Genomic DNA, 21,127 nt, shown 5'->3' on the forward strand with positions numbered 1-21,127 from the left:
TGCCTGGCTAATATTTAGCACATTCTCAGATTCAGTCACAGTAAAGTGCAGCTGCAGAATATGTGCCTGAAGGGGCATTTGTCATCCCAAGCTTAGTTAAGGGAAGCCAAGACAAGGGTTCACCGTAGATGTGCACGGCTGGGGCGCCGCAGGCTGATGGGAACATCACACAAGATTTGGCTCAAACTACCTCCCATTCAAGTTGCTAAAAAAGGGGAGTATAAATGAGATCCTTTATCCATGGCTCTGGCTAGAGAGAAGAACCACGCAGACAGTTAAGAAAAATACCACATTCTAATTACATTCATATTCTCCACAGAGTTTTCCCACCTTTCTATTCTTTCACGTACAATGTCTGATCCCCCACTCTCAGAAACAACCAACAGACCTTCCTCCCTTCTTTCTTTAATTTGTCCACTTTGTATCCCTGCTGTCAGGATCCTTCAGGCACTGAAACATAAGCAGAGGAGTGTAACTTTCTGGAAAGAACATAAAGATTGTGGGTTTGAGCTGTTTAAATTGGGGACTTTTAAAATTTGAGAGGTCAGTTGAGAGATTCTAGTTTGCACAGATACTTGGGTCAGTATTGTCAGTGCTTTTTAGCAGAAGAGATTTCAAAGGAGTGGCTGAGCTAACCCTGAGCTAACTGTGAAGGAGAGACTTCCCAATTTGTGGCATATCAAACATTCCTAGCCTTTTCTATCCCTTTTTGTTGTTCTGTCTCAGACTGTATCTGATAGGAAGCCAGAACTCTAGTGCTGACCTGACAATTGTCTCTGTACAATTTTTAAGTTCTCTCCATGTTCACAGAGCAGAAATGAAGGAAAAAAATGAGACAATTGGCTTGCTGCTGTAGCAACAGGATGAGTATTTGGCCCACAGATGACTGAGACCAGCAGCATAGACATGATAATGCTTTGAAATGTATTTTTGTCTGTTTTTGCCCAGTTATTCATAACTGTACCAGAGCACCACATAAACCACATACAGTAGTGAGATCACTGTCAAGTAGAAAATCGATGCCTGTAAACATTTATGCTGCCAGCTGCATTTAAGAAATTAAATCTTAATCCAGGTATATGAATTTACAGTTCTCATCTGAGACAAAGTAAAAACCTTCAAAGATTGTCACTTTGAGGATTTTTGTGCAATAAATTGAAGGTATTTGTATGTATTTGGATTTCTGTGATGTCAGAAAAATCCTGAGTAGTTTTTCAGTTTTAATTCCTTTCTTCTTATTACTTCTTTCTTTTTCCCCCCAGTTTTTTTGAAGGATTCTGTAACAAACAAGTGATAGAAAATATCTTTCTATACCTTAAGACAGCACTGATGATTAGCATCAAGAAAAGAACCACTTCTAGATTCTCGTGGATAATCTTCCAATATCATGTTTTCTAGGACTGATCATTCTTTTTTATGCTCCTCATCCTAATGCTTCAAATCAGCCCATACACACAGGTGGAATCTGTAACACTGGGCTTTGAAAGTCCAAAATCATCAGACCAAAGTCATTCACAGTTACCACTAGCACCTTGAAACAATCAGATTTGATCTATCACTGCTTCAGGTGTTGCAGATTCAGCAGCTTTCAATCTGCTCTTTCGTGAATCCGTGGTGGAATTTTACACTGCCAATGTCCTGGTGGTTCCTGGTCTCCTTTAATGGTGATCACAGTATCCAGATGTTCTTTTCATCTCTGAAACTTGATGTTGCTTAACTCTTCATCACTTCAGTAGGAATACGATGGGGTCTTTGAACAGCATTTTAAATGACCTTTGAAAGTTCAAACTTTATAATTCACCTAATTTAAGCATCACTTAGAAACTTAAATGTGGCCTTTTTTGCAACATGAAAATCTGCCACCGATTCCTAAAGCAGCAAGAAGATAGGAGAGCACAGAGGACAGACACCTTCCCCCTCTTCTTTATGATACCTGTGAAATGATGAAAACAGAATATTAGATATACACCCACCAGCCTAGTCACCATTAAGATGACCAAAATCAGATATTTGATGAGCTCTGTAAACAGACAGCAGTGACTGGTAGGTGCTGCATGTCTCAAGGTTGGGAGACAGGACCCAGACTTCCTGCCATTACTTCTCAGCACTAATGCAGAAAGCTGGGAACAGAAATCCTACACAAATCCCTAACTTCCCATGCCAGCTGCAGCTCCTTCAGTCCAGGAGCATCAAGGCAGTCAGATCCTGGTGATCATTGGCAAACTTATTAAGTTATTAACAATGCAATTATTTCAGGGATCTTTGAAACTGTGCAGGCAGAATCAATGAAGTGAGGTGACTGCCAGTGGCTAAACCACACCATGAGACTGAGAACAAGGAATGTGGGAACCAGTGGTTTGCTCTGAGTACAGTCTAGGTACAGCTTCATAGTGAGACAAGCAGCTGTTGAGGATTTGTATTAAACACAGGAAAAGTGAAAGGACTTCCTGAAAATCAACACAAAACAATCTCTGCAGAGCACAGAACTCATCTATTAAACATGAGAAGTACACAGAGCTTTAGTTTTTCGCAACAGAAAAGAGAAGGTAAGGAAGGCAGCTGCCAGTCACTGAACTGGGAGGTCTGGGAGAAGTCCATTTTTCTTAATGTAGCACTTGCAGTCTGCTAGTCCAGGTGTCAGGGAGATGGAGGATGCAAGGTGAGTGGGGTAAAAGGAACCCTGATGTGACCCTGACCTGTGCCACTCTAGGGCAGCATCTCTGTCCTTGTCCATGGACACTGTTCCTGTGCCTGCTGCCAGGGAACCCAGAATCAACAGCTCCCACAGAAACAAATCTTGCTGTCTGTTACCTTTGTGGGTTCCTTTGAATCTACACACTGATCCTAGAGTCCAGCTGCTGAAGGTATTCAAGGATTCCATAGGGAATGGCGGGATTCCACATCCTGCAAGGGCAAATTCAGAAAGGAAAGAGACTTTAAGAAGTGTAATTTGCTTCATGGTGTTTTTGGTGTGTTTGTTATGTTTGTGGCTTTGTTGTTGTTGCTGCTGTTTGGTTTTTGTTCTGTTTTTTAAAGTTGCCTTTGACTATCATGCTATAAAAGTATTTAAGCTATGGAACAAAGGAAAATGCATCTTAATTTAGAAAAAAGCATCTCAGTCCTCCATAACCTTGCTGACTCTGGTTACAGGACACACTACAGTCCTGTTTCTGTAACTGTTCTTTAATTTTCCATCGAACTCACTCTGAATGTGTATTGGCAACTTCAGCCTATTTAACCTGTAGTGATGGTTGCTCATTGTTTATCCTCCAAACACAAGTCCTGCAGCACAGACTAGGTTGAGGTCTATGGAGGGTAGAAGATTAACAAAGGGAAGCTTAATGTAAACTGTACTTAAGGAGGACAAACTTGCCTGGGACCATTGGGAAGTAATGCAGCTGAAACCAGAGACAACTTTTTAACATCACTGTGGCTACTTTTGTCTTTTGGTGACATCTCTTTTTGTGACTCATAAATCTGACAAATACAGAACACAGCTTTAGCATGATTTCTACCCCAGTTTCACAGAATGAAGGTACAGCAAACAGCCTTTCAAGAGACTTACACCAAGTTCTTTATGTGGGGACATTTTCGTAGGCTGTTGGTCAACTGCTGGGCTCCCACACGGGTTATTTTGTTGTACTGAACACTGAGGAATAAAAGCAACTTTGTTAATCCAGATCACATCATGTAGTGGTGTAATCCAACATTCAATTCAAAATCAAAAATACTGTATAGGCTAACCTGCAGATGGGGAAAGAAAATAAAAAAGAAAAAAACCCCATAGTAATGTACTCAAAAGGTCAAACAGGAACTTAACTATGCTAGTTCATCTGAGGGAATCCTTTTTCCATATACCTGAGGTCCTTCTCCAACTCCCCACGATCCTATTCTCCCATCTTAACAGCAATATTTTTGCTTTTAGGGTGAACTGCTCCTTAATCTTCTCTAGTCACTGACTGTTTTGACTCTGCATAAGCACATTTTCCCTGTGAAATTTCCCTGAAGTTTTCTTCCTCAGTTTCTGTCTCCCCTAAAGCCAAGCATGGGACATTTGAATTTTCAGTCTCCGAGGAAGTAAGCTTTCCTGGGCCATTTCAAAAGGTTTCATATACTCACTCTAGCACTCTTAAAGATGTCATTGCAGGAAGAACTTTCGCCAGATTTTCTGCTCCAAAATCACTGATGTTGTTATTGTACAAGCTGCAGAAAACCAAACCAGTTCAGTCAAAATTGAACAATGGATATTGTAAACAGACTATACATTAGATCACAGGTTTTCAAATATTTTTAGTCCATTTTAGCTTTCAATTTGTGCTTATTTGCAGTTAAATTTTAAAACACAACTTTGTATTCCCTAGATATCTTTCTGTATGTCTGCACTGGGTCAGAATTTTGCTCCTCTTCTTTCCAAAGACTTTATGCAAGAATGAAGTCAAAAGTTTGGGTGCTGCACAGTGTTAATATTTGTTCCATGTTCAGTAATTTCTGACAGAGACAGCAAGGTATGTTGTACAAAACAACTGGACAGGATACACTACTTACCTTAGTGTTTTTAAGGAAGACAAGGAAGGAAGAGCTGTGGCGAGTTTCTCCGCACCCATGTCTGTTATTTTATTCTGTGATAAACTACAGTAAGTGAGATCACTGTGTTAGTTGAGCACGTTTATTCTAATTTATTACAATACGGGGAAAATTAATTTTCATTTTTTAAAATATAATTTGGACAGTCTGTTTAGACCAAATGAGGAGAAAAAGACAAAATACGGCCCTTGAAGGGCAGTGAGGGATTGCCATAAGATTATCCTATTTCTCTAATGAATGTACAGATTAATCATCCCCATAGACTCATTTGGTCTTCCATGCCAATGGAGTAGTTGTGCCTATAATTGTTAACACACAGTCCCTTGAGGATCTGAGTTTAATTTATTTCTTTTCAAGATTTCCCAGAACTGTTACCCTTGCACTTACTTTAATGTTTCCAGGGATGTCAGGGTTGGAAAGACTTCAGATAGACTCTTGGCTCCTTCATCTCCTATGCCATTTTCGCTCAGAGCATCAAGGCTGGGTGACAACAAAGAGAGAATTAGCTCCCCTTTTAATCTAAATTTCTGTGGTTTATTCACCTCAGAGACCACTCTATCTATCTTGAAAAGCTCCTTCTCTGCAGTAGCCTCAATCAGCATGAAGCATCACACAAATTACAGCTTCTCTAATAAGCAGCTTTCTGCTGCCCAAATTTACAGCCTAAGAATTTTTTTTTTACTAGTTGAATGGCTTGACCCATTTCCTTTGATATGCAAGATTATTAAAATGGTTATGAAATAGCTGTGTTCCAGCTAAGCTGAAATGAGATTTCTTGTGCACACGGAAATACAGAACTGACAAAATCCAGCAGGGGCTCTAAATCCCTGCCTAAACAGATCCTTCTCCAGAGTGGGAGTATTAGAAATTGAGTTTTTCCTCATATCTAGTCACAATTTTAGATACTGAATCCCCTTCTAATCTGACAGGTAATGCTGGGATATATTGGACTAATTTCAGTCTTAAAGTCATGAAAAGGCCAGATCCAGTACAGACAAATGGCCAATGGGCTGAGCCAGTGAGGCCAAAGGCCCTCTCAAACCCCAGTAATCTTCCCACAGACACTGTGGCAAAGTACTGGCTATTATTGGTACAATTGTTTTGCGTAGAGAAGCTTAAAATTAAGACACAGTTGGTTTTTCATGGACATGGGCATATTCTGGAGCTTCAAGGAAGAAATAAGTGACCCTCGGGCAGTGCTGTGGCAGGAAAGGGGGACCACCCAGTGGGTCTGGGCTAAACCTTTCCCACAAGCTGAGGAACACCCAGGGAAGTGACTGAGGGCACTGAATGAACCACCACCGAGTGTCCCAGGGGAGGCTGAAGAGCTTTTCATCTGCTGTTATAGTCTCAGGATGTTTCTGCTGTTCATTTTGTTCATCAAAGCAGGGAGTCTTGTTGGCACAGAAAATGTTTCTCGGGTGCAAGAGCTCCCCCATCATCAAGGGCTGCTGAGGAGCAAGGGTGGCAAAGTTGATCTTTAGCAGAACTCACTCTAAATGCTGAAGTGATGGAAATGCTGCAAGAATTTTCACGAGTTTTAGCAATCCCTGAGGGCCACACACCGGACCCAGCCTGGAAGAAAATACAGATATGCAGCAGTATTTTCACATACTCACAAACAGCAAAGTTTAAGAATCTTTAAGTTTTTCTCCCTGCAGCCCCCAATGCTGTTTACACTCCTCAGAAGCAATTATTCCCTACCACCTGCAGCAAGGAATTCTGCTGTGAAGCCTCCACATGAGGAGCACACACAAGGCTAAGGCCCTTAGAAACCACAGAATCAGTGGTACATGCATTTGCCACTTTTTTTGTTCCTCTTTGCAAAATTCATCTCACTTTTTTTAGATTTCTGTATTTCTGTTCTTTATCTTTCCCAGGTTTTTAATTTTAAGTATAATCTTGATAACTGAGATTAAAAAAAATACTTTTTGCCTCAACTGTTGGCAATTCAGACTAACTAAAAATCAACCTTTTACTGCATCTTAAAGCATAAATTGCACTTGGATATCCATGCTCACAACATTTGTCCCTCAGATCCTAACCTCTGATTTAGAGTTTCTTTGGTATCAGAACAAGTTTAAAAGGATTAGAATTTTAAACAAAATTTAAATAGAAGTAAATAAGAAGAGGGAAAGGAGAAGAGAAAGCAGCGTAAAATCAGAAGTGAGGCCAAGCATAGCAGTGCTGGGTTGGGTTAGATCTGAAGAGCAGGAAACAGATGAAGACCTGCTGAGAGTTCTCCATTGCATTGCTGCAATTTCTGCCCAAACCAATTCACAGCCTATGGCAGGATATTTTAAGCAATAGAACAGCTTTGGAGGCTGCTTGAAGTTTGTGGGGAAAAAAGAAATGTTACTGAACACTCATTTTCAAAGTAAGTGTTTCCAAGTCAACCTTCCTTCTTCTAGGAAAAGGGTGCTAAATAATTTATTTGGGAGGCATTCTCTGACATAATTCTCTCATGGCCCAAGCTCTATTAGGGTAGCAAATTACATTAGGAGACCTAGATAGAAAAGTTGAGCATTTCTGGGGGAAAATCCAGGTAGCTGGATCACGATCAAGACATTTTATGCCCTGTGGCACAAGATCTACACCTGTTGGTAAGGAGCTAACTTGTAGTAAAAATCAAACAAAATTGGTAGAACCTTGTTGATCTGTATCACTGCAGGAGCCAGAAATGATGCTTTCTGAGTTTTGGCCATAATTTAATAAATCTTGTTAAGAAAAGCAAAATAAGTTTTCTTAATGCTTTACCATAAACTAACTATACATCAGTACAAGGACTGCAGCCAATATCCATGGCTTGTCCTTCTTCAATGTAATCATATCAATCAGCAGAGAAGTACAACACTTACGCAAATTCGAGTTTTCTGAGGTTTTTGATGGCAGGAATTTCATAGCTGGTGGAATCAGATGCATCTTGCTCACTAAATAAATCACAGTAGACCAAGAGTATGATAAATATTTCAGCAACAAAAACAGTGCTCTAAAATAATTTGTTAGTAAATTTTAACAGGAAATTAACCATTGCTGCATTAGCTGAGGAACCAGGAAACTTCAGAATAACTTGTGCTCCAACCTTTCTCCAACTGAGTAATTTCAATCTGATAATTGCCTTTCATAGTGCAGTTGTTTGCTCTTTTTCCAATAAAACTTAAAAATATGTTTTTCTGTATCAACTATTTTCTCTCAGACATGAAATTATTGTGTGTATATTTTAATCAAAATACTCTGCACATCTTAAAATGGAAGTCATCATTTAAGAAACAAACCAAAACCTTTATTTCTGTGTGCTTTTAAATGCAACCAGTCCCCTAGCCCCAGTATGAGTAGGGATGAAACACAGGGTTTATAGACCCAAGCTTTCATCTCCTGGGCTAAAAAGACTGACTCAGACCACATGTGACTAGTGCAAAACAGGCTTTCATTTATGGCCCAGGGGCTACAGGGGGAAAGAATCAGCCCAAGTTATGCAACTGAAAGCAATTGAAAGATGGCCCACTTGGAGATTAAAAAGAAATCTGAAGAAAGAATGACAGCTGGCCTTTTTATTGGCAGTTTTGATGAATGTTGCTGTCATTGCTCCTCCCTGCCATGACAGCCACCTCACAGCAGGGTAGAAGAACACCCTGGTGTGATACAAGAGCTTGCACTGCCTGAGTTACTCCTCCTTTGGAGAAGCAGAGAACTCTGTTTTCCAGCAACTGTTGTTCAGAGAACTCTGTTGTCAGTGAAACCCCATTTTCTGAAGTTGCCAGCACAACAGGATTTCTGATCATAACCGAGCCTACCAATTCACCATCTTCTCTTGTATCTCTACAAGGTCGGAGAGGTCACTGATGTCCTTCATCGTCTTTGCCTTAAAGGGATCAAGAACAAATTTCTCTGCTGATGCTTTCAGCAGCTCGTAGTCTTTTGACTGTTCTAAAGATTTCCAAAGCCTGACAGTGTCATTGAGGGAGGCCCTGTGAGGTGACAAAACACGCAAAACCAACAGATGTGACAGCTGTTGTTGCATGAGGGTGTCATCTAGAGACAGTGCTACGAACTACGTACGGACAGTGACCAACCTGAAGGACGCCACGTTCTTGAGGCTCACCAAGTCTTTGAGCCCTTGCATGTCAATGCTGCTGTTTCTCAAATCCAAGGAAAACTCCTTTCTCGACCTTTTTAAAATAGAGTGCAGTACGTGGACATCAGGTGGGGTAAGGGCTATGTTCAGAAAAGACAAGTCTGGCTTGAGCCTTAGGGCCACGTGCTGCAGGAGGTAACTGCTTTGGGTTTCATAAACACAGCGTAAGAGCTCCAGCAGCCTCTCTGGACAGAGATCATTAATCTGCAGCCTTCTAATGTATTTCAAGAGTTTATTCTGCTTCTTCACTGGTTGTATTTCATCCTGATTCGAAAGGGAGCAGAAGTAAGGGTCATCCTGGAGAAACAACAATCCAGTCAAAAATCGAGGCACTAAATCTAGCCAGTGATAGGGTTTTTTCCTTTTGGATGGAAAAGACAGGTACTTTATTACACTTTTATCCTTGAGCTCTTCTGCTAATGAAAGGTGAAGTGCACACAAGAAGTTCTGAATGACAAAATCAGAGAATGTGCTCCCAAATTCCTCTTCTTCACTATCTGAATGTCTGGGGAATGCAAATGGAAGGAAAAATCCATATTTCAGAGCAAACTCTTTAACTTCTTTAGAAGGAAAAAGATCACTTTTCATGGCACTTTGGTGCTTTTCTCCAAGACACCAGGCTATATGGGCTAGGGTAATAAGATTCTCTTGATTTTGTGTGGTTGTAACATCTGTTTGCACAGGTATTATCTTCTGCTGAAAAAATTTCAGGAAGACTGCAGAAAGAGTTGAAGGAAGGCTCTCCTCTCCCATTTCAAGCACTGTATCACAAAGAAAACAAACAAATCTGCACATGCCAGGGCTGTAACAATGACTGAACAAGTACTCATGGTCTTTGACTAATTTCAGTGCACTGTCACAGTGGGGTAATCCTTCAAAGTATTTGTTTATGTACAGTTCTCTCTGCTCAGGGGAAAATCCTACTATTTCAATAGTCTTATCCACTTTGGACACATAGTAGTACACCCTGTCTTTTGGTCTTGCTGTAAGTAATAAGGTACAACCATTGAGTATCTTTCTTTGGATGAGTCCTGAAAGCAGCTCCTTTATACTGTACAAATCTTTTTCCGGCTCGCTGGCTGAGCAACGAGGAGAATTCTCATGGTCATGCAATCCTTTAAAGCCATCAAAAACCAGAAGGACTTTAGCAGGATTTTGCAATATGTACTCGAATATCTCTTTGCTTCCCTCCTGAGGTTTTACAAAAAATTCAAGAAGCAGTTCCTTCAGGCTGTATCGCTTCTCAGGCAAGCTTATTTGCTCACAGTCAAACCAAAATACAAATTCAAACTCAGAAAACTCTCCATTGGACCAGTCCTGGCAGATCTTCTGAGCAAGAATGCTTTTGCCCATTCCTGCTTTTCCCAGCACCAAAATCACTTTAGTCTCTAAGCCTTTACGTTTTGGGATTTGAAATATTTGGCTTCTATCGATGGCTATCTTTTCCTTCTCGTGCAGACTGCAAGTCACCAGCTGGTTTTCCATTGTTTTTGCACTATTCCTCCCAGTCCTGGTTTCAGTTAGGCTTTGAACAAGTGTCCCATCAATAAACAGGTGATCCAGTGCTACCTCACGCTCCAGGGTCACAAACTTGCACGTGTCTCGGAAATAATCCTTAAGTGAAGTGCAGAAAGTTTCCACCAGCTCTAGAGAAATAAAAAAGCACACACAAACTGAAGACACCAGTCCACAAATTACAACATCACTCCATGGTCCATTCCCATAAAGCACATAGGTCTGGATTTATCCTGTGCAGCCGCAGGTTAGAAGTGCAGGCACAACAGACATTTTTAAATCTACAAGCTGAATAATTTTGGAGTTATCTACAGAGATGATAAAACCAGCTAAGCAGGTACTACAGCTATCTAAAGCTATCTAGATATCTAAAGTAGTCAAGTCTAACATCATGAAAACAGGAATCATGCCCAGACCCTCAGAACAGCTCCACAAATTGTTGAATGACGATTCCTACAACAAGTGGCTTTTCTGTATGAAAAGAGGCACAGAGTCTCTTTCCAAGAAATACTGGAAGGTTTAAGTTCAAGAGTTCTAAACTCACCTCGTGTTTTGAAATCGTCTTCAGAAGGAATCATGGAATCTTGAACTTCTTCAAACCTTTCTACATCTGGAGAAACAAAACCATACACTTGAAGAAGACACCGAGATTGTAATTGAGTCAGTCTTACTAATTTTACCAATAAGACTGACACAAATTTTCAAGTTCATTGCAACATATATCCAGAGGAAGAGATATTTTGTTTACTTCACAAGGAAAAGGGAAGAAGTCCTCACACAGGTAGGATTCAGCTGACGTGCAGTTGCAGACAGTGTGGCACCAAACAAGCTGACAGCTGTTCTGACGGTGGCATGAAGCAGATCTATCCTTGCAAGGTGACATCTAGTGTTCTTTTAAATGTCAGTGTTTTGAATAAATTCACATTCACACATAGTGCTTCTCTATGTCTTCAAAAGCAATTGCTTCCTTTTGTTATTCTACACCTTGTAACCAAGCACTAAAGATGAAAGTCACAGCAAAGTGACTGCTGGTAACAGAATTTACCCGTTACTTTTACTGACAAAGTCCTGTTGCTGTCCTAATTTCTTTCTTTTTGCCTGTTTGCTTTCAAACTTTTGCACATGGGTCAGATGAGCAGTGTCTGCTTTACACAAAGAAATTGGGAGTTTTTCCAGAGAGAGAATATTTTCTACAGGTAATGACAGACTATCAATTTTGACAAAACTCTTGTAGGCAAAGCTTTGCAAATGCAAGACAGAATTTAAATTGACAGAGACTGTAACAAACCTAACCTCTTAGTCTGGGAACTACATGCAGCAGAGATCTGCAAAAAATCCCCCAAATCAAAGCAGGTTATCTCCTTAAGTTTGAACAAATGCATTTTATACTATATCATCATCTTGCTGTAGAATGTGGTTTAAAAAAATACAAATCTTAGAGTTTCAGAGATCTGAAAATTAATTCCTACCCCGCATGCCAGCAACCTTTGGAATGGTTTGAGTTCAGAGTTGTTTCTAGCAGGGAAGAACCACAGACTTCTAATAAGCAAGTCCTTACTTCATTGAAAGAATACATTTAATACAAAGATAGCTCTCCTCCTTGTAGAAGAAAAATCAACCTAAAATATTAAATAAAGAAGGGTTGTGCCTGTTTTCAGGCAGCTGTCTGGTTTTGGTTTACTATTTATTTTATTAAATTAGAAAACAGAATGGAAAACCAAAAAAAGCTGTAATGAGACAATTTAGATGAGAAACTGGTCAAATCAGTCAGGAGTGAATAATTTTTCAAAAAGGAAAAGACACTGGCTCGGAATGTTCTGTGCTAATTTTTCTGCTGCATTTGGAATTCTGAGACTTGTAACATGCATATGTTGTGCTGCTGTAAATCAGTTGGAATTATCAGCGTTGTGTATTCACATAGGCAGTATATATAATTTACAAAGACTGCCCCAAACCTAGGGATATTTGCCTGTTATTCCGCGCTTTATGCTTTTGCGGCGGTGGAAGCCACCAGAGGGCAACAGAACCCGTGTACGGGGCTGCTGCAGCTGCAGGGACCAGCAGCTGAACGCTCACATCAAACTCCGGCTTCCAACCCCGCTCCGAGGGCTGGAAAAAGTGACTCAGGAAAGTTTGATGCCACAGGTGGGACTGTTATATCCTGACCAAGGCTCTGACTTCTTTATAAGCCTTTCTGTACATTAGGCTTCTGTACTGTTCAGTTAAATAAGCCCTCACAGTCTGGGTTTTGGGGCTTCCATGTGAGCTGGGTGCAGTCTGGCTTCCAGCACCGAGCATTTAAGATGCTCAGGCCATGCCAGGACCAGAACAACTTCCACTTTCTGATGGGGGCTCAAGCACAGTGGGCTTTGCATTGTCTGAACCAGACAAGACTTATTCCAGAAACTGGAGTCTCACAGCAAACACAGAGGCTGCTAAAATACAGCTGAACCTGTAGCTCTACAGCCCCTTATCTGCACTTTATTTTGGATTAGATTAAGCAGACAATGATCAATACAGAAAAGGTAATGCCATCAATTTTTAGTTTCCTCAATAAGATCAATATGAGTAGAGCCTGGAGAGGAGAATTGGCTTTGAGTAGAAGAAATATGGTGCCCCTCTCCATTAAAAGTGCTGTACACGTATAAAAATAAATTTTCTACTTACCAAATGAACTAACTGGAAAATCTGGGGATATGAATGTTTCCATGGAAGAAGTAAACACTGGCAAGAAACAGATAATAGCTTTTAACATATCATAGCTATCAGTAACTGAACTTAGTACTTTGTTGGCAGCATTGATTTTTCTGTACTTTATGCCTATTTATGTGGACTAAAGGCTGTTGCTCTTACCTGGATATATTATAAAATCAGATATGCCATTTTCAAGAACAAAGTTAAGTAACTGCTGAGGAGGATCTGCAAAGCCTGGATTGTCCTGGCTCCCTTTCACACTGACAGGTAGAATCTCTGCAGTCCAAGGTTCTGAAGATCCTGAAATGAATGGAGAATAATTACTATTCTGGTTTTAAAGCTTCTGGTTTCTAAAGGTTTCTAAGAGAGAAATAGCTTTCTGAAAGCTACTTATTGTTTATACAGCTTCTAGGCAAATATTTTCTGTGGAGAATTCGTAGGATCACAGGAGGTCCATAGAACCCATTAGAAAAAACACTCTTAAAAGTGAAATACAAGAGATTACCCAGCATTTAGTGACCACTGTTTTTCAACAGTCTAAAAAGAAATCCTATTAACATAAGGAAAAGTGCTTAAGGCCAAGTCTATCAACATATAGACAGAGATCCAGAAGAGAGAAGATGTGAAAATAGTATCTGCATTAATTTTACCATCCTTTGCACTACATCCCACCTAAGTGAACATCATACAGGTTGTACAAGCAGCCAGCCAGCATCCCCCCTCCCAGACCACACTGGGTAGTTTTTCTGATGATTCAATGCTTGCAATTTAATCACCCATAGCTCTGAGTTTCTGTAGGTGTGACAGAATTTCCTCTGATGCTTTATGCTGCTTTAGCTAGCATCAGATACTTCAAGACTTCCAACTTATACACTGCTTTTGGTTCCTTTCCAGCATAGGTTTAACAGTGAAAGGAGTTGAACTGTGTCCTGGTCATTAGCATTTCACAGTGTACCATGAGCACCCTCTGCTACACAGCATGACCAAGGCCAGGTGGTTACACAGCCCATCACTACTTAGCTTTTATGAGCTCAATTACAACCTAGATTTTACTCTACTACTGCAAATGTAATTATCCCTCAGTCCTTTACAAACTTCGCAGTGAAAAAGTAATTGGAACTAAATCAAAGTTTATTAATGGAAGTTCTGTGACTTCCTATTCTTAAGACAAGTAGGGAACTACTTGGATTAGCATAAAGTAAATAACTGTTCTCTTATAACCTGCACTTCACCAATTAAAAGAAGGATTCCTTCCATTTCATCGGGGCAATGCCCTTTAATTCCCTTGAATGTTTTCATTCTTTTAGTGAGTGCCACACATTTAAGTGTTTGGTTGAGACAGCTGCCATGCTTGGTTTTCCTGCCATTGTTCACAGTCAAGATTTAGAGGAGAGTTTCCCCTTGTATAAATGAACCTCTGTACAGGTGCATCCCTGTAGCTTTGTGTACATACCAGGAATTAGGAAACTTCTTTCCAACCCGTAGGCAGCAGGAACAGAAAAGGACAAGTGCTGGTTAGTCAGTGAGGTGCAGCCCACTGGCAGGCTGTTGAAAGGCAGAGCTAAGAAACTGCCATTCTCTGCAGCCACTGCAGGCACTTCCACTTCAAAATAAAAAAGCAAAATGAAAGGAGAACGTTGAGGGGGACCAGAGAAGAGATGTCAACAGATAACATGAATCACTAGTCAGTAAGAACAATTCACGATAGCTTTCTGGAATATACCCAGCTCTCAAAGCCTAAAATGTATTTCTGAAATTCTGTAGTGGATCACATTTTCTTCCGAGTAGTTCACCCTTTAAATTTTCTTTTTCTTCATCTTTCCTGGCCTGTCTTATTTCTAGATATCTCCAGATGTATCTACACATGGATAGCTGACAGATTAGACATAGCAAGGTCTGACATTAGCTGTGATAATCGAGCACACTTTGTTATCTCAATATTGCACAAGAGCAGAGAGGTCCAAGTGCAGTAAACTGAGGACCTTGACTCTACTGAGACACTACAGTGCTTGTAAGGACAGCTCTAAGAGTGTTTCCCAAAGCAGTCACAAACACCTGAATTTTAAAAGATGCATCTTGCCCACAGCACTCTTTTTTCTTCCAAGAATGGGACAAATGGGGAGAGAGACTTGTGCATTGTACAATTTCATCTGCTTATGGAAAGTTTCTTACAAATCAAGTAAGACACATTTGTTAATTTGAATTATTCTGCTAGTTTCCTTGGGTTTGCCACATCCTTATTCTCAGAGGTTTTTTTTTTGCTTTTTCCTTCCCTCTCCTGTCTAGCAGCAAAAAGTAAGTCTATATTTCATCACTTTCTGTGGTCTGATGTTTTCATCTAGAGCTACAGACCTGAGTGGGTTTTGTGGCACTATAAATTGCATTGTGTCTGCAATGGAAATCTTTTAGGGTGGGATGTGTTAATGTTGCCTATCAGGAACTGATGTATTATTTTGTTAAAGAATCTTTCATTTCTACTGAGGTATAAACCCAGATTTTAAAAAGTGTTTTTCAGCTCATGCTTAAATCAGTGGGATAAATTCCCCTGTAATTTTCTCTCCAGAGACTGTTGCATTGCTATGGTCAGATGAGAACAGGTACTGCTACAGCTATCAAAACAGCTGGGCAAAAAAACTTTACTTTCATCCAATTCCTTTGAAAGAATCTCATCCTTTACTTGCCACTCTGAACTTTGGCACACATTATCCTCTTTACTGTAGGTAGTCCTACCCTTCTGAAGAGGTGATACACTTACCTTTGCAGGATCATTCTGTGATATTCATGACAGGGTAAATAAATTCCTGATTTTGTCAAGTAGCCCATCTTTTTGTCCATTAGATTTTTTTGTACCCAGTACTTATAGTGTCTTATGTATATCTCCTTCCTCAGCACCTTTATTGGATCAAGGAAGGTAGAGAGACTGACAGTATTCTGAAGATTTCCAGAAAAAGGATAGGTGCAGCTTTACAGAGCACTTGTTAGCTCTGTGATGATGCTGGAATGCAAGGTCTGTAGGGTGGGACATTTGGAACTGATGTGCCATTTCCTTATTGAAAACTCTTGTTGTTACTGTGGCATAAACACAGGCTTTTAAAAGTGCCTAATCTCTAAGGGAACTTAAGCAGATAGAAGATAACCCACCTTTAATGGGTACCAGCTGCCAGGACCTTCACTTGTGCCTAAATAACTACAATCATCAGGTACCCATTCAGAAGAAACTCCAATTACCTCTCCAGAACTAGCAAATGTATTTTTTCTACAGCTAATTCTGTTCTACCCTCCCTCCCCACTCCCTCAGAACTCCACATGAACACTGGAAAATCAGCTTGGATCACAGCCCCAGTGCACATGTTTGTTCTCTGTGACCTTTATCCAGCCTGTGCAAGTTCCTTGCCAGCTGCTGGCCTGGATTGTGCTGAGGGTGCAGCCCCATGATCCCAGAACTCTCTGGATGGATCTCTAGGTTACACTCTGATTTGGCTGCCCTTCCTGACATGTACATGGCCCCCGGGGTTTGGTGCAGTCAGAGTTCCCCTTAGGAGGCCCGTGAGGTGTGCTGACATACAATGACTCAAATGTCAATTGAAAACACAGTATAAAATATTCACCCCAGACTGGTTGCTCTCACATGGATGTTGGAAGACTATTTTGCTGTTTTAGCTGTGTCTGGGACACCCATTTAGGCTGCAGTTGGGTAAGAAGATTAGCACCAGTTGACACATAGGGAGCAAGTTCCAGCCTGACTGCTGGCCCCAGGCATTGTCTTGTAGATGGTCTAAAAATGTGCAAAGCCTAGAAATTTCCCCTTCTCCCTTTCTTGTTTTTGTTAAAGGACTTTATAGCATGGACTGGGCCAAGAAATCATCTCTTCACCGTTATTATTTTCACTAGGATGTTTCCCCAGAGTTTTGGAAGACGTCACACAGAACAAAGAGGATCAAGCCCAGAAAAGGCCAAACTATGACCTGAGTCATATTACCCACCAGAAACAAAAAGTGTACGTGATAAAAATTACAAAATTTGGCACCAAGACAGTTCTCTGCTGTTTTGCTTTCTTCTCTCAGGTGGATTTAGAAAAGCTCAACTGTGCTGATGTTAAGAAAGTGATTTTCCTATCCCCTGGCAGGAACATGTGCTTTTGAAGCATAAGGATCCAACTGTTCCTAAGTTACTGTGTAGTTGGTTCTAAGTTGCACGAGTTAATAGTTGCTGATAAGAGGATGTGGATTTGTTATATCATAAATAATCAGAGGAGTACAAAAGTGTGATTTTTGCAGAAACATGAAAATGCATGATGGTCAAAATCACCAAATCTATGAGAGCAAACTTTTCCTAGAAGGCAGAGCTCCAATACCTAGCAGAGGATGAGACTTTGGAACATGAGAAAATACATGCTCCATAACCTTCCCTATTCAGTCAATGACTTACCAATTTTTCTGTATTTTGGTTCTGAAGTATCAGACCAGTTCTCTGCAGAGCCTAGGAAGGCTGAAAGAAAGAAAGGTGAGAATAAGTGACAAAAATTGAACCAGTTTGGTAATTTTAAGTTTACCCCACGGAAATTTATTTTAACCTTTTAAAGTAGAAGGGGGTGTTATGAGTTTCAACTCAGCTATTTCAGAACTGTGCAGCTCCAGTGCATAAACACCAATGTGAAAAGCCTCATATTATTATTTCAGTCTGACTGTGAAGTTTTAATTAGGCTGCAGATTTTTGTGCCATTCAAAGATTTTTGCTGTTGTCCTTGCTGTTAAAGAGGGAGTTGTTCAGCCAATACTTGCTAAGCTATAGATACAGTGAAAAAGAAGTTAACACTGTCACATGGATGATAAAAATGTGAAGAAATAGATCATGCTTAATGTCATGTTACAGGGCAACAAATTCTGTGAATTGTAAATCCTGTGCTTGGAAGAGCTGTTTTCAGTTCCTGCCCACGCAGCACAAGCAGGGGCAGAGGAAACACATCTGGTTGAATGAGTGAAGAACTGCATGAGAAGTGCATTGGGGCTGTGCTAAAACCATGAAAGTTTAGAATTCAAACACTACAGCCTTCCAGATTCTTAATGTTCTTCACTTACTTCGTTTATGACACTTCTGCTTCTTTATGTCAGGAAATTTCTCAATGTTTTCAGCAGCCATTTCATCCAAATTGAGGTTCCCTGCTAAAAATATGAAATATGGCCAAATGTCAACCTTTTTTCTCCTAGAAAAATTACAGAAAGAAATAAAAGCTAGAGAAAGACACCAACAGGCAGCAAAGATGGAATAGGCTCCAAATGAAAGCTAAAAATCAAATTATGCAATAAAACATGTATCCAGATCCGTATAGTTTAGAAAGCCCACAGAACTCTGAATGCAGATTTTCTTGCCATGTGTTAGCTTCTGAACTGCAAACTATTAATCTTCTGCCATAAATTCAGTGGTTAATAAAACATAAATACTACTCAATGCTCTAGTGATGAGCAAAGGATAAAACATCACAGCCGTGTCATATGGGATCTCAGTACAGGTAAAATTACTCAATTTATGTACAAAAGGGATTAGATCCTTTAAGAGACAGAGTAAAGGGTTCTGAAATGATTTCATTCTTTGTGTTTAAAGAACTGTCAAGTTATCCATACCATTCTTTTACTGGCAAATACTTAAGTATTAATACTGCATCTTGGGTTTTTTTTCTAAAACCAATATAAATATTGTTATTAGGTGCAAACCCCCTGAAATTCTAGACACACCAGGGAGCAGTATAAATCATTTGAAAAGTCATGTGAGCTTACTGTAGCCAGAATTATTCTAGGGAAGGACTGACCTTTGGTAAATTAGTTCAAATTATTTTGCTCAAGCACAGAAGAGGATGTACAGATATTGTGTGAATCTTTCTGATTCTATGGATTTCTCAGCAGCCACACATTAATATACAGATTCTGAAGTAGTAAACAGCTGCATTTTTGCTACTACCTAAGCAATGATTTTGTCCCAGAAGCCAAGCAAGTATCTCTGGTCAAGCACTGAATGAAGGAATAATTTGTTATATGTATATTGTAGCATTGTTGCATTGATCTGGGTGAGAAGTAAAACTTGACGTGCTTCCTCAGGCAGCTGTGTGCATCTTGGATGGAAATAAGTATGTGTGAGCTGCATTTATACACATGTTAAGTCTTCTGACAACTCATGTATATCATCCCTGTTGTGCTCAGAGTATTTGTGATGCTACTTGAGGGCATTTACAGCGCTGGGCAGTTAAACTGTGAGTGTGTTACAGCCATAGTGATGTCATCAGCAACTTGATCAGAGATAAATCTGCCATCTTTGAGAAAAGCCTTCAAAAATACAGAAAATTCTTGATTTTTCAAGAAAATCCTGGGACATGTTCACAAGTGGAAAGAAGGCACCATATATATAAAACTTTACTAGTGTTTGAACTGAGGGCATGAAGCACATGTTAGCCAGAACACTGTCATGGAGAAAATTAGTCTTTGTCATGTAAATCTTACCAAAAATGTCTTCCACCTGCTTCTCCTGATGATCCTTGAGCACATATTCTACTAATTCAGCTGGCAACACAGGAAAGAAAAACAGAGGAACACAGCAATGGCATTGTAAATTTCTCTGCAAAACTCTTGTAAGCTTACCCTTATTAACAGAAATCTGCAGTTTAAGTAAAATTGAAGAGTTAAATTAAGTTTTTCTTGTAAATTGTTGTTCAGGAAATAAAGATCACAAGAAAGGAGAAGTTGAGACAGGAAGTATTAAGCAGAAGATGACATTAATAGAGAGATTTTCCCCCAACAGCCACAAGCTACTGTTCATGTGTTTCCCCATAATGCACAGGTTTAGGTACTCTGGTTAGATCTACCATGCATGAGGGACAGACCACTTGAGTATGTGCCACTGTTTCAGAGTGAAAATAGAATTTGTAAGGAACAGCTACAGCAAATGATTGTAAAATAACGATTTAACACCCAAAAATTACTTTCATACCCATTTTAGCATAAGCATCTGTGGTGTTGGAACAGAGATACGACCCATCTCCATTTTCACCATTTTCCATCGTACTCATGAAATCCATATTATTTAACTGTTCATAGTTGCTGGCATCAACTTCAAGATCTAAAGAAGAATATGCATTGGCTTAATGAATACCATAACTAAGGAGAAAAAAACCCAGATACCATGACATGCAGAACAGGCAGATATGTTGCTTCAGCATAAGGTTTTGGCTCTGCATTGTAAGTTGGCTAAGGAGGAACAGAACTGAACTCTCAGTAATTCATAGTCATCTGGAAATCAGCACTTTTCTTTTGATAAACTCTGAGACCTCATCTCTCCTAGTAAATAAAATAGTACCTAAATCCATTCTATGGCATTAAAGCCCAGACTCATGGACACTATTAAACCTTCTGCTGCAGGATATGGTGGTGCCATCAAAATTCCCTGTTCAGAACAATGCTGTGTCCAGGTACCACAAATTGCTTGTGAAGCTTCTGGTTGGCCAAGGTCAAATCCATGCCTGGGACTGTGCTAAGACCCTCCCAGCAGAGATTTCAGCTTCCATTACCTGGTGTAGTGTCCTGATGATGTTTGATTTACCTACATCACCTCAGACACTGCTGAGGTTATTCAAATAATGAAACAACTCTGATAACACAGTCCTTGATCCCTAATTCATCCTGCTTTCAGTCACTGAGCAAGTGAGGCCATGGGGTGAAGAAACACTCCTGCAGCTGTTATTAACAGTCAAGTTGAAAGAGAACAGCTCAGTCTGGGAAATAATCAATCACAGAGGTGTTTCCAGTACAGTATGTTTTTTTAGACTGACTGAGCAGGATGCTGCTCAGTTTAAAACTGCTGTACAGTTTAAAAACACAACAGTTTCTGGAAGCAGTCACTATTGTATATACAGATGCAGACCAAGTTACCACATCATAACACCAAGTGCCTGTAGAATTTAGCCCTGTCACTAAGATAAAGTGCCATTAGATGGCTTTATGTCTGAGAGGAGATGGCAATAACTCACAGCACGAGCACTAAACTAACCAAGCATTTTTTAGTGTTTTACTAACCTGTAGTGAAGTCACCTTCTCCATCTCCAGATGACTTAGGATCAAGGAGAGCACACAGTTGCAACGGGTCGATGTCACTGTGCAGTAAATCAAGGTAGCCAGTCTCAGGCACAAAGTCCATGGTTTGTCTCTTGCTGGC

At 40.1% G+C, this 21,127-nt stretch overlaps 1 protein-coding gene across 1 annotated transcript; it reads right to left on the reverse strand.

Annotated features, from left to right (window-relative positions):
- Window positions 1-1,115: 1,115 nt before the first annotated feature.
- On the reverse strand, window positions 1,116-21,127 carry CIITA (class II major histocompatibility complex transactivator). The gene is made up of 19 exons (XM_018067722.2): window positions 20,989-21,127; window positions 19,907-20,035; window positions 19,420-19,479; window positions 18,007-18,090; window positions 17,357-17,416; window positions 14,382-14,531; window positions 13,088-13,228; window positions 12,902-12,958; window positions 10,779-10,844; window positions 8,658-10,365; window positions 8,379-8,552; window positions 7,443-7,514; window positions 6,079-6,159; window positions 4,972-5,064; window positions 4,546-4,629; window positions 4,120-4,203; window positions 3,566-3,649; window positions 2,812-2,904; window positions 1,116-1,933 (listed from the first exon to the last, which is right to left on the reverse strand). Exons 1-18 carry the CDS (start codon window positions 21,107-21,109, stop codon window positions 2,832-2,834), a joined length of 3,321 nt encoding a protein of 1,106 aa, XP_017923211.1. The 5' UTR covers window positions 21,110-21,127; the 3' UTR covers window positions 1,116-1,933; window positions 2,812-2,831.

This window comes from Manacus vitellinus, unplaced genomic scaffold, assembly GCF_001715985.3.
Source record: "Manacus vitellinus isolate BGI_N305 unplaced genomic scaffold, ASM171598v3 scaffold_12_pilon, whole genome shotgun sequence".
In the NCBI taxonomy this organism is placed as follows: Eukaryota; Metazoa; Chordata; class Aves; order Passeriformes; family Pipridae; genus Manacus; species Manacus vitellinus.

What these genes read in the sequence shown, in the direction of transcription:
- CIITA (XM_018067722.2), bottom strand. Translation starts at nt 21,109, where the DNA reads ATGGACTTTGTGCCTGAGACTGGCTACCTTGATTTACTGCACAGTGAC. An exon ending in AAGAAGTTTCCTAATTCCTG is followed by an intron (nt 13,229 to 14,381) that starts GTATGTACACAA and finishes CATTCATTTCAG; the next exon opens with GATCTTCAGAACCTTGGACT. An exon ending in ACATCTTTAAGAGTGCTAGA is followed by an intron (nt 3,650 to 4,119) that starts GTGAGTATATGA and finishes TTTATTCCTCAG; the next exon opens with TGTTCAGTACAACAAAATAA.